The sequence below is a fragment of the Urtica dioica genome, chromosome 5, assembly GCF_054948205.1.
Source record: "Urtica dioica subsp. dioica isolate 48M chromosome 5, U.dioica_male_clone48M_v1_H2, whole genome shotgun sequence".
Taxonomy (NCBI): Eukaryota; Viridiplantae; Streptophyta; class Magnoliopsida; order Rosales; family Urticaceae; genus Urtica; species Urtica dioica.
This window is the reverse complement of record NC_142760.1, coordinates 41,699,497-41,713,227: the sequence shown is the minus strand read 5'-3', so window position 1 is coordinate 41,713,227 and position 13,731 is coordinate 41,699,497. Positions and strand designations below refer to the sequence as shown.

The 13,731-nt window shown below is 33.5% G+C and overlaps 2 protein-coding genes across 2 annotated transcripts; one reads left to right on the top strand and one right to left on the bottom strand.

Annotated features, from left to right (window-relative positions):
* Nucleotides 1-7,059: 7,059 nt before the first annotated feature.
* Nucleotides 7,060-9,887, bottom strand: LOC149398622 (rust resistance kinase Lr10-like). Its single transcript, XM_089613995.1, has 3 exons — nucleotides 9,033-9,887; nucleotides 8,635-8,661; nucleotides 7,060-8,519 (listed from the first exon to the last, which is right to left on the bottom strand). The coding sequence occupies exons 1-3, from the start codon at nucleotides 9,757-9,759 to the stop codon at nucleotides 7,399-7,401; spliced, it is 1,875 nt and encodes a 624-aa protein (XP_089470121.1). The 5' UTR covers nucleotides 9,760-9,887; the 3' UTR covers nucleotides 7,060-7,398.
* Nucleotides 9,888-10,420: 533 nt separating this feature from the next.
* Nucleotides 10,421-13,149, top strand: LOC149398621 (rust resistance kinase Lr10-like). Its single transcript, XM_089613994.1, has 4 exons — nucleotides 10,421-11,345; nucleotides 11,440-11,472; nucleotides 11,582-11,623; nucleotides 11,795-13,149. The coding sequence occupies exons 1-4, from the start codon at nucleotides 10,484-10,486 to the stop codon at nucleotides 12,937-12,939; spliced, it is 2,082 nt and encodes a 693-aa protein (XP_089470120.1). The 5' UTR covers nucleotides 10,421-10,483; the 3' UTR covers nucleotides 12,940-13,149.
* The last annotated feature ends 582 nt before the right edge of the window (nucleotides 13,150-13,731 follow it).

The window sequence follows — 13,731 nt, the reverse complement described above, 5'->3', positions numbered from 1 at the left end:
GCGACATCTCTGTTTTTTTTGCTTAGTAAAGGGAGTGGGAGATTTGTGAATAATGGGAAGTAGATATAAATGAGGGTCCATTAGGTATATAACCAACTTAAATGTTTGTTTTTGCAAAATAGCCAACGTTTCGTAAATACAAGCGTATTTTTACAAAAATACTCGTAAATACCCAAAAAAATTTGAACTTATTTATGGGTATTTTTGTAAAAATACACTTCTAAATAAACGCGTCATTTCATTAATTTTCATTATCAGACAGGAATTTCTACTTTTCAAGTATTTATTTATGATGGAGTAGTGTGTGATCACTGGTTCACTGCTTCTTCAAGAGTGGAGCCAGTAAACTGGCGAGGTCAACGTCAAAATTATTAACGTAAAGAATTTAACTGAAGAAATTTAAACAGCACAAATTAAATTTAAAAGAATTTGTTGAATTTCATGTGGTGGTGGAATCAACATAGTTTTTCATGCAATGGTGGAATAATCAGTCTTTATTAACCTTTGTTTTTCTTTTCTTTCAAGGTTGTTGTTTTCTACACAGCAAGTACGTATGTAATTCTTTTCAACAAGTGTTTGTAGTCTTTCTTTGGTATTTTGTTTTCTCATCCAATCTTTGTTTGAAATTTGTATGTCATCCTTTTCCAAGTTATTCATTGAAAATTCAAATTAGTCGTCGCTAAAGTCTTCACAAGCATCCAAGTTACAAGTTTCGCTCAAGTTTCATGTAATAATGACCGGCATTGAAGAAATATATAATAATCCAAATTCTATATATTTTTTTTATATTAGAATCCAAATTCTATTTAAACAAGTCATTATAGTCTTTGTTTCGAACATTGTATTTTCTTAGAAGCTGCCTAGACATAAAAATATATTAAAAAGAAAAAAAATAAGATAATAAAAACTTTGAAGGACGATTCAAAGTCTTTAGTAAAGTCTTCACAAATATCCAAGTTAGAAGAGAGGTCTAACCGTCGAGGTTGCTCAAGCGTCACAGGGATAAAGTCAGGGACGAAGCCAATAAACCTAAACTAGGGAGGGTTAATATGCAAAAAAAAAAAAAAAAAAACATTTAGGAGGGCTGATTAATAAAAAAAATTAGGGTAAAAAACAAAATTAAAATTGGTCAGAAATGCAAATAATTTTTTTTATAGCAACACTTAATTTATATTAAAAAAAATTAAAAATTTCTTATTCTTATTTTTATACTGTCATAAATTACATGTAGTCAGTTTTTTTTCTTAAAATATTTAAATTTAAATTTTGACCTTCTTAAAAGTTTATTTCGATTTTTACTCTAATTTTATATTTTTCCCCTTGGCCCAACATGTTTACCTCATAGCTCCGCCCTTGAGTATCCCTAAGCGATTTGTGGGAAAAATTTGAGGCCCTTTAGCAATTTGAGCATTCCGAGCAGCTTTGGGATCTCCCACGTGAAGTTATTAACAAATAAATCAATAGAAATTTAGCGATATAAGCCACATAAATATAAGTGTTTGCGTTTTAGCCAACGTTTTGTAAATTTTTCGTAAATAGCCTGAATGCTTCGCAAATAGGCAAAAATATGACGCAACCAACGTTATTTACACATATTTACTAGAAATTTACTCTACGTTTTTTTTATCATTTTGATAGCGAAAATAGATTTACGTGGCTATTTACCAAAAATTATTTGAAAATTTCTAATGTTTCATATGGCTAGACAGTCACTGGACCCATAAATCGATAGACGTAAAAATGGTTATGAATTTCTCCCGGTACATTGTACATTTGCTTTATATAAGAAATTAAGACGCCTAACTATAATATCCTATATTAGGGCCTCACTCCTTCAAATCGATCTTGTCCTCAAGGTGAGCAATCCTATTGGATTGTCAACTATATTGCATATTTAAACAAAAATTACCAAACAAATTAAGTCTAGACCCAATACAAAATATAATTTGTTGGATCTTTTGTGGCATAATTATGCTTGACAAAACAAATTGCAACAGGGTTGTTCAAGTCAAAGCATCAAGAAGTTGTTCAAACAACTTAGCAGAGGGGTATTTGTGTCTTTTCCTCCCGCGCGGAACAAATCAACTAAAACAAGTAGTTTAGTTCCGATTTTCTTGGATGAATAAGATCCGATTGGGGAATCCGACTTATTAGACTTCGCGAATGTATAGGAACCTAGTCATATAAAAACCATCGAGGGTTTGTGTGACTGGGTCGTTCTTTTTATTGTTTGGCAAATTTACGTAGCCATAGCTTCGAGTTTGGTTTCACCATTCAGGAGATCTTCATCGACAACAAACTCAGAGCAACTCATAGCTTTTGTATCGTCGTACTAAGTATGAGAACATGTGTTTTGCATATTGATGTGAGTCTCAAACCTAAGAGGAGCTTAGGTTACAAAGAATCCAGAAGGTGTCAAAGACGAATGTTTTGCGAAGGGGAGTTTAGTCAAACTTAATATTCATGTACCTTTGACGATTGTTAGTGGATTGCTTTTCATTCGGACGTATCAGTCTCCCTGAGTGTAAGTGATTTTCACCGAGCAGGGTTACCAATCTTGTGTGTCTCTTATTGCTTTCGCTCATATGTTTGATTGATCATTACTCTTAGTTATCTGGATAAAATCAATCAGTTGTTCAGCAAGTAGTCACAACAACTTAGTTGAACAACCATCTAACATCACGTTAAGTAATTTCAATCGGTATCAGAGCGGGTCACTTGATTCACTAAGTGTGATCTTGTTTGATTACTAACGTATTTTTGTGTTAAGATGAACATGAAAGAGGGGCAACACATAGGTCGACCTCCTCTCTTGGAAGGTACAAATCATACATATTGGAAGGCTCGGATGAAAGCTTTTCAAATACTTGTACATTTTTTTAAGGTTTTGACTATTTTACTAAATTTTGACAAAATTTGGCTATTTACACATACACTAGTTTAAATTGACTATTATGCTTTGTACTTTTAATTAAAAGGTAATTTGTAGTCAAATTAAAAGGTAATTTATTTTCTATAAACTCGTAAATAGTATCAATATTTTTTGTGGAAAATCAATAATGCCGAATAAAAGTTTTTTCTGGATTATCCCTTGATTTTATTGCATTCGTGGTAAACGATACAAAAATGTTAATAGCTCTGTATTTTATTCAATAATTACTCTGTTTTATTTTCATTTTCTGTTCACCTGATTTTCATCATCTTTACCTCATTTCCGTTTTAAGATATGTCAACTTTTCCAAAAATCATTAATACTAAAATCGTTAATAAGAGATGCTCCGATATTTTATCCTACTGTTAAAATTCAAAGTCTAGATTATGCGTCCTTCAGTAAAGAAATAAATGTGTGAAGTAACCTCAGAAATTTGTCAGAAGATCACGTAAGAAAAAAAGAGATAGATTGTGCAGGTCTTTAGTTTATCTAGCTAATCATCAATTTCAAATATTATATAAAAAAAAAAAAAAAAAAAAAAATACTTCAGCTTAGAATTCATTTATTTTTCTAGCACGGTATAGTCAGAAAAAATAGAAGAACAACCCAGAGAGCTTTTGAATAACTTTATTAGTTTTTTACAAATAACTTTATTCGTTTTTTACCAAACTTAAAAGTAAAAGTTTTACAAAATATCTAGAAAATATAAATGATAAGTAACAGAGTAATAAAGAGAGCATAAAATTCATAGACAAATAAGATATGATCAAGCAGCTTCTACGTCAATAGAAAATTCAAAACAAAGATAATAAAGATATTTAGACGAGCAATTTGTCTTGAATTAATATGCTGATGACTCTCTGTTGAGACGATAACTCTTTTAGGTACTTCAAGATAAGAGATGAAAACGACAATTTTTTATTGAAAAACTAAGTAGTAAAATCAATAAAAGATTGTTTTAGTCTCAAAACTTGACCAATTCCTACCCTAGTAGTTGCGTGCGCTATGGTGTCAAAAATTCCACAAAAGAGAAACGTCGGGTAAAAAAAAAAGACTAAAACAATAGGCTGGTGTGACTTTCTGTGTGAAGATTTGATAAGGTGTTAAGTGTTGACTTGACCAAAACAAAAGAAAAAGAATTAAATTTAGGACTCAAAAGACAGTTGATGGATGAGAAATTTCTCGTTAGTATTGCGAGTGACTTCGGATCTGAAGACTCTGAATTTACCTTTTTGGTTTTTATTTCCAGAATTTTTAAATAGAAGATATGATAGCGGAAGGTTACAGGAAAGACACTAAATTCGCATAAAAATTACTCTGTTACTTATTTTTTTTAATTTTTTAATTTTTATAAACGTGGACATTACTATGTAATTTTATTAAAAAGCTCTTACTTGTGACGGAGAAAATCGTGGTTACAAGATTATTACTTATCAATTAAATAAAATAAATAGAAAAGAAGAAAGAAAGTAAAAAGTATATATATTACATAAATTTTTTATGATATCTATGCGTGTGTGTCATTCTTTATATGATATCTATGCGTGTGTGTCATCCTTTATAATGAAAAATGGAATATTAATTGGTTAACTATCAAAATAAAAAAAAAAACAGGAAAATAATCTAAAAAACAACCAAACTTATTAAGCGAGTCAGCCACCATGTCTCCTCTGAATATGCATGGTTGATGTGGATTTTCGTTAAAGCTTTTGTAATCATGTTCCATTGATATATTGTTTTTTATGCAAAAAAAAAAAAAAAAAAATCGACACCCAATATACATACTCTGTATTTTTTTTTAATTTATAAAAATATGTATATATAGATTAATTTAATATTAATTTAGAGATATTGACATTAATATTATCATTTGACTGCCTACCAAAAATCAACCAAAATTAGAAATTTGATAATTTTTTACTAAATAAATGTAAAATACCCTTAACAAAACCTATCACGAAATTCTTCAATTTCGTTCAGGTTTCGTGACACATTTTGTGATTCATCTGTCAAAAAATTCTCCAATCGTGACACATCTATCACGAAATGAATTTCGTGATATATTTTATCAAGGGTATTACAGTCTTTTTACATTCATTTAATAATAGAGTGTCAATTTTTTATTTTGTTGTAAGTGATGATATTGGTTTCAATATACTATTAATTTACTAACTGTCTATTTCATGCTTAATTATTATATTTGGGCTTGATATAATGATAAGTAGCTAGGACCAATATTTTATGTCAAACATTTATTCATCTTGTTTATGACCTATATCTTGAGAGGGCCTGCTAATTTTCAACGGGAAATATTCATATTTGCAATGAATTAAGCGAAGTAGTAACTATAATTTTCAATTTTTGGAACAAAATCTAACTAAAGAAGAGGAAATTCGGGGTGACGAGAGAGCAATGCAGATTGACGTTTTCATCTCTTATCTTTAAGTAACTGAAAGGGTCAAAGCCTTCGCAGAAAGTCATCAGTATTTTAGTTGAAGACAAATTTCACATCTAAATGCTTTTTTTTATAAGTCTTCGTAGTCTTTTTTTTTCGAAATTTCAATTGCCTTAGAATTTAAAAGATGCTTGATCATATTTTGTATGCCAAGTGAGGAAATGGTTTTATACATTATTAGTTTTCGACATAATATTGATGGGGAAATGTTAAGCAAGTCTTAATTTATGGAAATCATGAATCCTTGTCGGTAGAGAGAATAGTCTCTTCATGTCGTTTTACCCTAAAATATAAAAACAGAGTCATTTATGGGAATTTTGTGTCTTTCCTATAAACTTCCGCTACATTATATCTTCTACTCTATCATAGACTAGCTTAAAGAGTGAGAGTCTTCAGAGAAAACGTTACTGGCAATAATTACAATAGATTTCTCATTCATGATATTTTCATCACGTCTCTATTGAGTCTTATTCATATATTTAATTTTGTGTCTGACCACTTGACACCAATACTGCCTCACAACCAAACTATTGGTTGTATGGGTCTCAAATTTTACGTATTGTTGTCATCAGTTAAGTTTGTCGTTTAAAGTCCGTAGCTAATCAAGTCTTCACAAAAATTCACCCCCAGCGTTATGATTAAAAGACAAATTTCTCATTAGACTACTTTTTCTACAAGTCTTTATAGTCTTTGTTTGGGATGAAGGAAAAGAACAATACATAACAGTGTATCTCTCTTCAAATATAAATATATCTTATTATCAAAACAAATATATATATATAGAGAGAGAGAGAGAGAAAAATTATCATTATTACGATATGTGGTTCCATTTTATAAATTGGAAATTCAAAGTCGTCTCAAAAGTCTTCAACTAGATCCAAGCTATAAGAGCTAACCAGGAGGTGGGCTCTACACTGATTTCCACAAAGATTGCTTCATAAAGTTGTGAAATAATAATTTAGAACATGGGTCGTTTTGAAGTAATTATGGCCCTACTTATCATTTATATGTGTACCTTATGTGGAAGTTCTAAATTTTGTGGAAGTTTTAAAATTTTGTGAAAATAAATTATGTCACGTAAAAGTCCCTATCGATTACTCCTCTTTTTTATTTCATGCAAGTGACAACTATCTTCTTCTTTTCTGCTCGCAATACCAAACTAGAAAAATACTATTTTTATACTGATCTAATTTTTTTTATTATGATTTGAAAAAGATAGAAATTAATCATATGAATAAACTAACGAATATTTGTTGAGTACATTGCATAGTGTCCTTCTGATTTTTAGCTGATCTACTCGTAATTATTCATTTTGGAGGATATACTTATCCTCAACTCTGCAATTGACAACTGTATTCAGTAAATAACTCTTTTAGCAAAATACCCAATTTTTATATTTTAAGCAAAATACCAAAGTTACGTTGTGAAAAATATTTTTGACACTAAGATTAAAAATTTCTTGAATTATTATAAATAATTTATCACTTTAAAAATATTAATCTTAGGGAAAAAAACATTTGAAAGCTCATTATTGCATATTTTGACTATTTCACTAATTTTACGCAAATCTTGGCTATTTTACAAATTCTTTACTTTAAATTAGTTAATTATTAGCTAAATCACCCGCAAATTAAATAAAAAAAACTATAGTAAATTAAACTATACATTATAATTCTAAATTAACCAATTCAAATTTCTTAATCACATGATGGTTTGACAAGAAATTTCATACAAGGGGTTCAAATGAGACATGTCCCTAGCTCTCCTTACTATCAGTCTCATTATTACATTTGAAATTTAATTCCTATTACACACAACAAAGCTTAGGTTTTGAGACATATACATGACACAATTATTTTTTCGCAAGAAATTAAGAAAATGAAGAAACAAATTACACTAGGACAAAAAGGGGCTTTAATCGCGACATGATCCCGTCTAAACGCCCTAAAATCGCATCTATTTCAGCAATAGACACTACATTAAATTAGACATAAGTAAATATGAGAAGAGTTCACTCATCAATAACTTCTAACTCAAAAGCCATACGCGGCATCGCTGGGATCTTTGGAATCGTGACAGTTGGACCCGACATGGAAGAAAAAGGATTTGGTGGCATCTTTAAATCTCCGCCTCCTCCTTCCAACATCTTAACGGCATGTTTCATGGTGGGGCGGCCTGCCGGATGCCACTGGATGCACCACAGCCCCACGATCGCGAGCCTCTTTGCGATCTCGCCGTCCCCTTCATCCTCGACCTGAATCCGAAGATCTTCTCCATCTTCTAGAAGGTTGTAGATCCACTCTGGATAGTAAATCTCTTCGGCTCCATTTTCCTCCTCTGAGCTAGCGGTGTTCTTTCTCCCGGCCACCATCTCCAAAAGCAACATCCCGAAACTATAGACGTCTGACTTATATGACACCTTTCCAAAATTTCTAGAGAAGACTTCGGGGGCAATGTAACCCATTGTCCCCCGAGTCGCAGTCATCGACACGATGCTTTGATCTTTTGAGCAAAGCTTAGCGAGCCCAAAGTCACATATTTTAGGTGTAAAATTTTGGTCGAGTAGAATGTTGTGGGGTTTGATATCGAAGTGGAGGATTCTTTGGTCGCAACCTTGGTGGAGATAGTCTATCCCTTTCGCTATCCCTAAAGCAATGCCACTAAATTGAACCCAACTAAGCGATGATTGGTTTTGGGATATGTACTTATCAAGGGAATTATTAGGCAAGAACTCGTACACGAGAGCTCTTCTAAACCCATCGGCACAAAAGCCAACTAAGCGGACTACATTGACGTGGTGGATCCGACCCATTGTTGCCACTTCGTTGACAAAATCTTCTCCATTTCCGGCAATGTTACATGGCATTGTTAGAATCTTTACTGCCACGATAACGTCGCTCGAGAGCTTTCCTTTGAACACCGTCCCGTACGCTCCCTGGCCCAGCTTGACTTTGAATTGATCTGTGATCTTCTTGATGTCTATGTAGCTGTACCGTGATGGTTTGAGTGCTGTGTAATCCTCAAGAAACTTCTCAATTCTCAGTCGCTGTTCTTCTTCTTTTTTATCCCGGCTATAAACATAAAGCATACTAACAGCCATACAGAGAACAAGAAATGAACCAAGCGTCGAAACTGCAATTTTGTTATAAACATTTAGCCATCAAAATAAATATAAAAACTTTGATAGTCTTGAAAATTCAACTTATTAAACCTTCAAGATGTAATTCTTAGAGATAACAAAACTCACCCGCTGTTACGATCGCTTTTATTGGACCTGGAAAAATATGATGAAACACATATTATTGAAATTTAAATCAACTGGAGATAAAGGCTACATTTGAAATGGAATTTATAAAAAGAAGTAAAAATTTAAACGAAAATAAAGATATTGGGTGAAAAAATTCGTAATTTGTAAGTCATGTAAAATTAAGGGAAAAATCCGTATATCATTACTATTTTCCAGTCTTGTTTTAAAGTCTGATCACCACATTTTTCCTGCTTAAGTTTCCAATTCAAAATTTTGGCAAACCAAAATGGACAAAAAGAATATAGAGCATTTTCATTTTCTTTCCCTTGCAATAATTTTAAGTTTCCAAACGCAGCTGATTACTTAACTAAAATTTAAACATGTTTATTTTGTCTTACCTTCACGCTGTATAGAGTCAAAGCGTTCCGTTTCGATTTGAGCGGCATTGTTCTTCCTTCTGCATCCTTTGGATTTCAGTAAGCAGGTTTTGCAACTTGGTAAGGACCAACGGAGCGAAAAAGGTTTCGAGGATTGAGGCATTTCATAGCCTCCTATCATATGAAGATCGGCCGGCGCGTTGAAGCTGAACGTCTTTTTGCAATGGGAAAAATGAGAGTTATCCTCAACCCGGCTGGTTAAGGAAACATCTCGAATATCCTCCAACTGTCGGATAAGTCTTGCTCTCGGCACATACTGTACTGCGGCACCGCCGTAGCAATCCATTCGTACAAAGCGTGAGAACTTAAAACTGAAAGGAGTCGTTGAGAGGTTGAGGAGCTCCAAACTCCGCGTAGACTCAGTCGAGGGAAAATAAGATTCCTCGGGTTTCAGTATGATCTGTTGATTATAGTAGTCGATATGTTGAACGTAGAGGTTGTGGGGATAATTTGGGAGGTGAAGGACGGTTCGGTTGTCGTTTGTGCATGATAGATCGAACCCTGGGTAACCACACCCCTCCGCCTGAAAGTTTCTTAGTCGGAATGGGAATTTGATCCTATGCTGATATCCACACGTTGGAACAGGAAGTTTGCAATCGTCTCCACGTCCTTTTGTGACGACTACTCCTGAAATAAATATCAAGAAAAACAAATAGACAGAGAAGTAACCGATACTTTTATTATTCATTGCTTGATCTAGAGAAGAAAAAAAAAATCAAGATCTTTGTATGTAATCAATAAGCCTTTAATTGGAGCTAGTAGTCTGTTAAGAACAAAAAAATACTATATATATATAATATATATCCTTGATTTTAATATAGAAAAATGTTGAAAAGAGAAATTAATGTAAAAGATACATGATTGGAGGCAGAGGGATCTAATTTTGACCAATTCAAACTAACAATCTCTAGGAATTTCTCGTGACTTTTCAAATCAATGAATAGAGAAGACTCGTTGTCTACAATCAAAATATATATAGCTCATCTTGAAATTATTTTTGTGTGTGTGTATATATTTGTGTATATATATGTGTGTATATATACATCCTTGATTTTAATATAGAAAAATGTTGAAAAGAGAAACTAATGTTAAATAGACATGATCGGAGGAGAGGCAATTAATTTTGAACAATTCAACTAACATTCTCTATCAAATTGGTATTGACTTTTCAAATTAATGAATAGAGAAGACTAATTGATTACATTCAAAATATATACAGCTCATCTTGAAAATGATGTAAAGTAGAGATGATTGGAGCCAGAGGCAACTACTTTTGACCAATTCAAGTTGCAATCTCTATCAAATAGGTAATGACTTTTCAAGTCTATGAATAGTGAAGACTCATTTCATACATTTTAAATAGATATAACTTACCTTGAAATGATTTTGTTGAGTATAGAAAAGTGTCAGTCATGGAGATCACTACATTTTCTTTTTTTACAATTTTGATGATCATCTGCCAAAAAAGCTACGCAGAGTATTCTGCTTCAACTACCAGTCCTGTTTCTTCTCCATCCTCTTCATGTGGTGACATCGACTTGCCTGGAGTATCCTATTATGACGATACGAGCTACAAGCTCTATTGTGAGAATAGTCGAATGGTAATATACTTGACTGATTTTCTAGTTTTTTACCGTGTAAATAATCAAATCGAAATACTAAGTGAATGTAGACGTAGAAGAAGTATGTACTGTTCAAGTGAAGATCTTTCCATTTATCGTAAAATACGAAGGAGTTACAGATACTACGTTGAGGCAATCAATTACAACAACCACACAATTAGACTCGTCGCCCCTAATGTTAAGCAGAATAACTGCTCCTTTCTCCCACTTTTTCCTTTAGCCAAAGATTTTTTTACGCGTAAGAGTGATATGATGCAAACAGAGGTTGAGTATCTATCAGCCAACGAAACGATCAGTCGTCCGCGCCAACTCACACAGCCCGTTATATTTTTGAGGTGCAAAGAGCGAGTGAACTCTTCGACATACATCGACGCGAGTCCTTGCATCAATGGTTCAGCCTCTTCTTATTCATATGTGGTAGTGGGTAGTGATTTTACCTTTTCGGATTTAAAGGACTCCTGTGGTATTGAGGTCGTCACTCTGATTTCGGCGAGGAATAAGAATTTAAGTTCATATGCGCAAGTCCATGCAGAACTTGCCTACGGTTTCGAGCTTGCATGGCGTGATGTCAGTGATTATAATGGAAGGTGTTACATTGAAGAAAAATCCAATAATCGTACATGTCCGGATTTTGTTGAACCTTATTCATGTGGTAAGAATATTAAAGTGAAATCAATATTTTGTTTATAATTTATCTTTCATACTGATTGTAATATCACTATTCTCTCTGATGTTGAATGATGCAGACTACTGGTGCATATTTACATCCCATCTTGGATGTGAGGATTTATCTCTTCCTTTTTTTTCATTTCAATTCTTATAAATTCAATTGCAATGTTTGAAAAGCTAATTTTGGATTTCATTTTTCTTCTTCTATTTTGTGCATAGCTTTTGCTGCAGCTTTTACTCATAAAGTACTTGTATACATCGGTAAGCTTTTTATTTTTATTTTTATTTTTTATCTTTGATTTCGTTATATCATTAAAAAAGCATACTCCTAAAGCAAAATTTGAAGTTATTTTTCTTTCAGCTGGTAGTGTCTAACTACTTTATCTTAAGGAATATCTTTTAGCCTTGTCCTAATTTCATAAAATTTTACAGAGATACCTCGAATGGTTTGCCTTGTTCTGGTGATCGCGCTTCTGGTTTACACATGGTACAGGCGACATTCCTCGATGTTCAACGGAATAGAGGAATTTCTCCAAGGCAATAATGACTTCATGCCAATCCGGTACTCATATCGGGAGATCATAATCATGACAACATTCTTCAAGGAAAAGCTTGGCGAGGGAGGTTTTGGATCTGTTTACAAAGGAAAGCTCTCAAACGGTCGCCTCGTGGCCGTCAAAGTGTTGGGGAAATCAAAGGGGAATGGGCAAGACTTCATGAACGAAGTCGCGACCATCGGAAGAACTCACCATGTCAATGTCGTTCACTTGATCGGTTTTTGTGCAACGGGGTCGAAAAGAGCTCTGGTCTATGACTTCATGCCAAACGGGTCTTTGGATAAGTACATATTTTCCAAAGAAGGAGTTATTAGTAACAGAAAGTCCTTGAGCCCCAAGGAAATATTAGAGATCTCGCTCGGAGTCTCCCGCGGGATTAGCTATCTCCACCAAGGTTGCAACATGCAAATTTTGCACTTCGATATCAAACCCCACAACATTCTTTTGGATGAGAATTTTGTTCCCAAGGTTTCTGATTTTGGGCTGGCGAGATCGTGTCCGCTGGAGAACAGTATCGTGACGATGACCGCGGCAAGGGGAACGATCGGATACATCGCTCCAGAGTTTTTTTACAAAAATATCGGAGGAGTCTCTCAAAAAGCCGATGTCTATAGCTTTGGAATGCTGTTGTTTGAAATGGCGAGCAAAAGGAAAAATGTTAGGGCGAACGCGGAGAAAACGAGCCAAATATACTTTCCTACATGGATTTACGACCACTTCAATGAAGGAAACGATCTCGATGATATAGAAGATGTTGGTGAGGATGAAATTGAAGCGGTGAAGAAGATGATTGTTGTGGCCTTGTGGTGCATACAAATGAAGCCATGTGATCGACCATCGATGAGCAAAGTCATAGAAATGCTCGAAGGAGATTTCGACAGCCTAGAAATGCCTCCTAAGCCGTGTCTCTATCCGCAAGATCAAGAGCATGAGAATCAGAATGTAGAAGTTGGTGAATGCACAGAGTCGTCATGGTGTTCGACACTATCGGAAGAGGATCATGACGAGATTTTACAATAATTATCTTGTATGTGTAGTTTGTGGTTGTTTGGTCTGCTTTAAAATAAATTCAGGAGTTCATGGTGTTGGGAATATGTTTCCCTACATCTTTTATGTTAAACATTAGCGTGTTTGTTTTGCTGTAGTTTCGTGATTATTACTCTGTCACTGTTTGGTTGTTTAACTTTCAATTTTATGCTGTTAATTATATCCAAGTATTTCTTTGAATAATCTTGCGTAGTAAAATAGAGTATCAATATTTGATTGTATAATGATATCGTTAATTTGCTTGTTAGCTGCTAATTGCTTTATAATCTGATGTAGGATTTTTTAAATCGAGTATTTGATAATTTGAACATAAAAATCTTCTAGCATTGTGGATAACATTTTCTACTACAATTTGTGTGAACTATATTGAGCGCTTCTAGAAGAATTATTTTTATGCGATGAGATCGAACCCGGTTACAATTGTTATGATTCGTTCTGGTTGAGTTTTATGGATGGGTTAAGAGTTGAGACTACTGTAGATAAGATCTCTAGCTCTCTATTGATTTGGGTTAATCTGCATTGTCAAGCATGTTAAACACTGTTTCTTGGAAATATTTACACCCCAAACATTGTTAACATAGACCAATTCCTTACACTTCTTTAAATATGGTAGTTATTTTTTTAGCACAAAAAAAAAAACAAATAATCCGTTTAATGTACATTATTGGTTTCCCTACACTAAAATATAGCTTAAACGATAAACTTTCTAAATTATTAACCCATACAAATGATAAGTAGGTAGGACCAATATTTTGTGTCAAACAT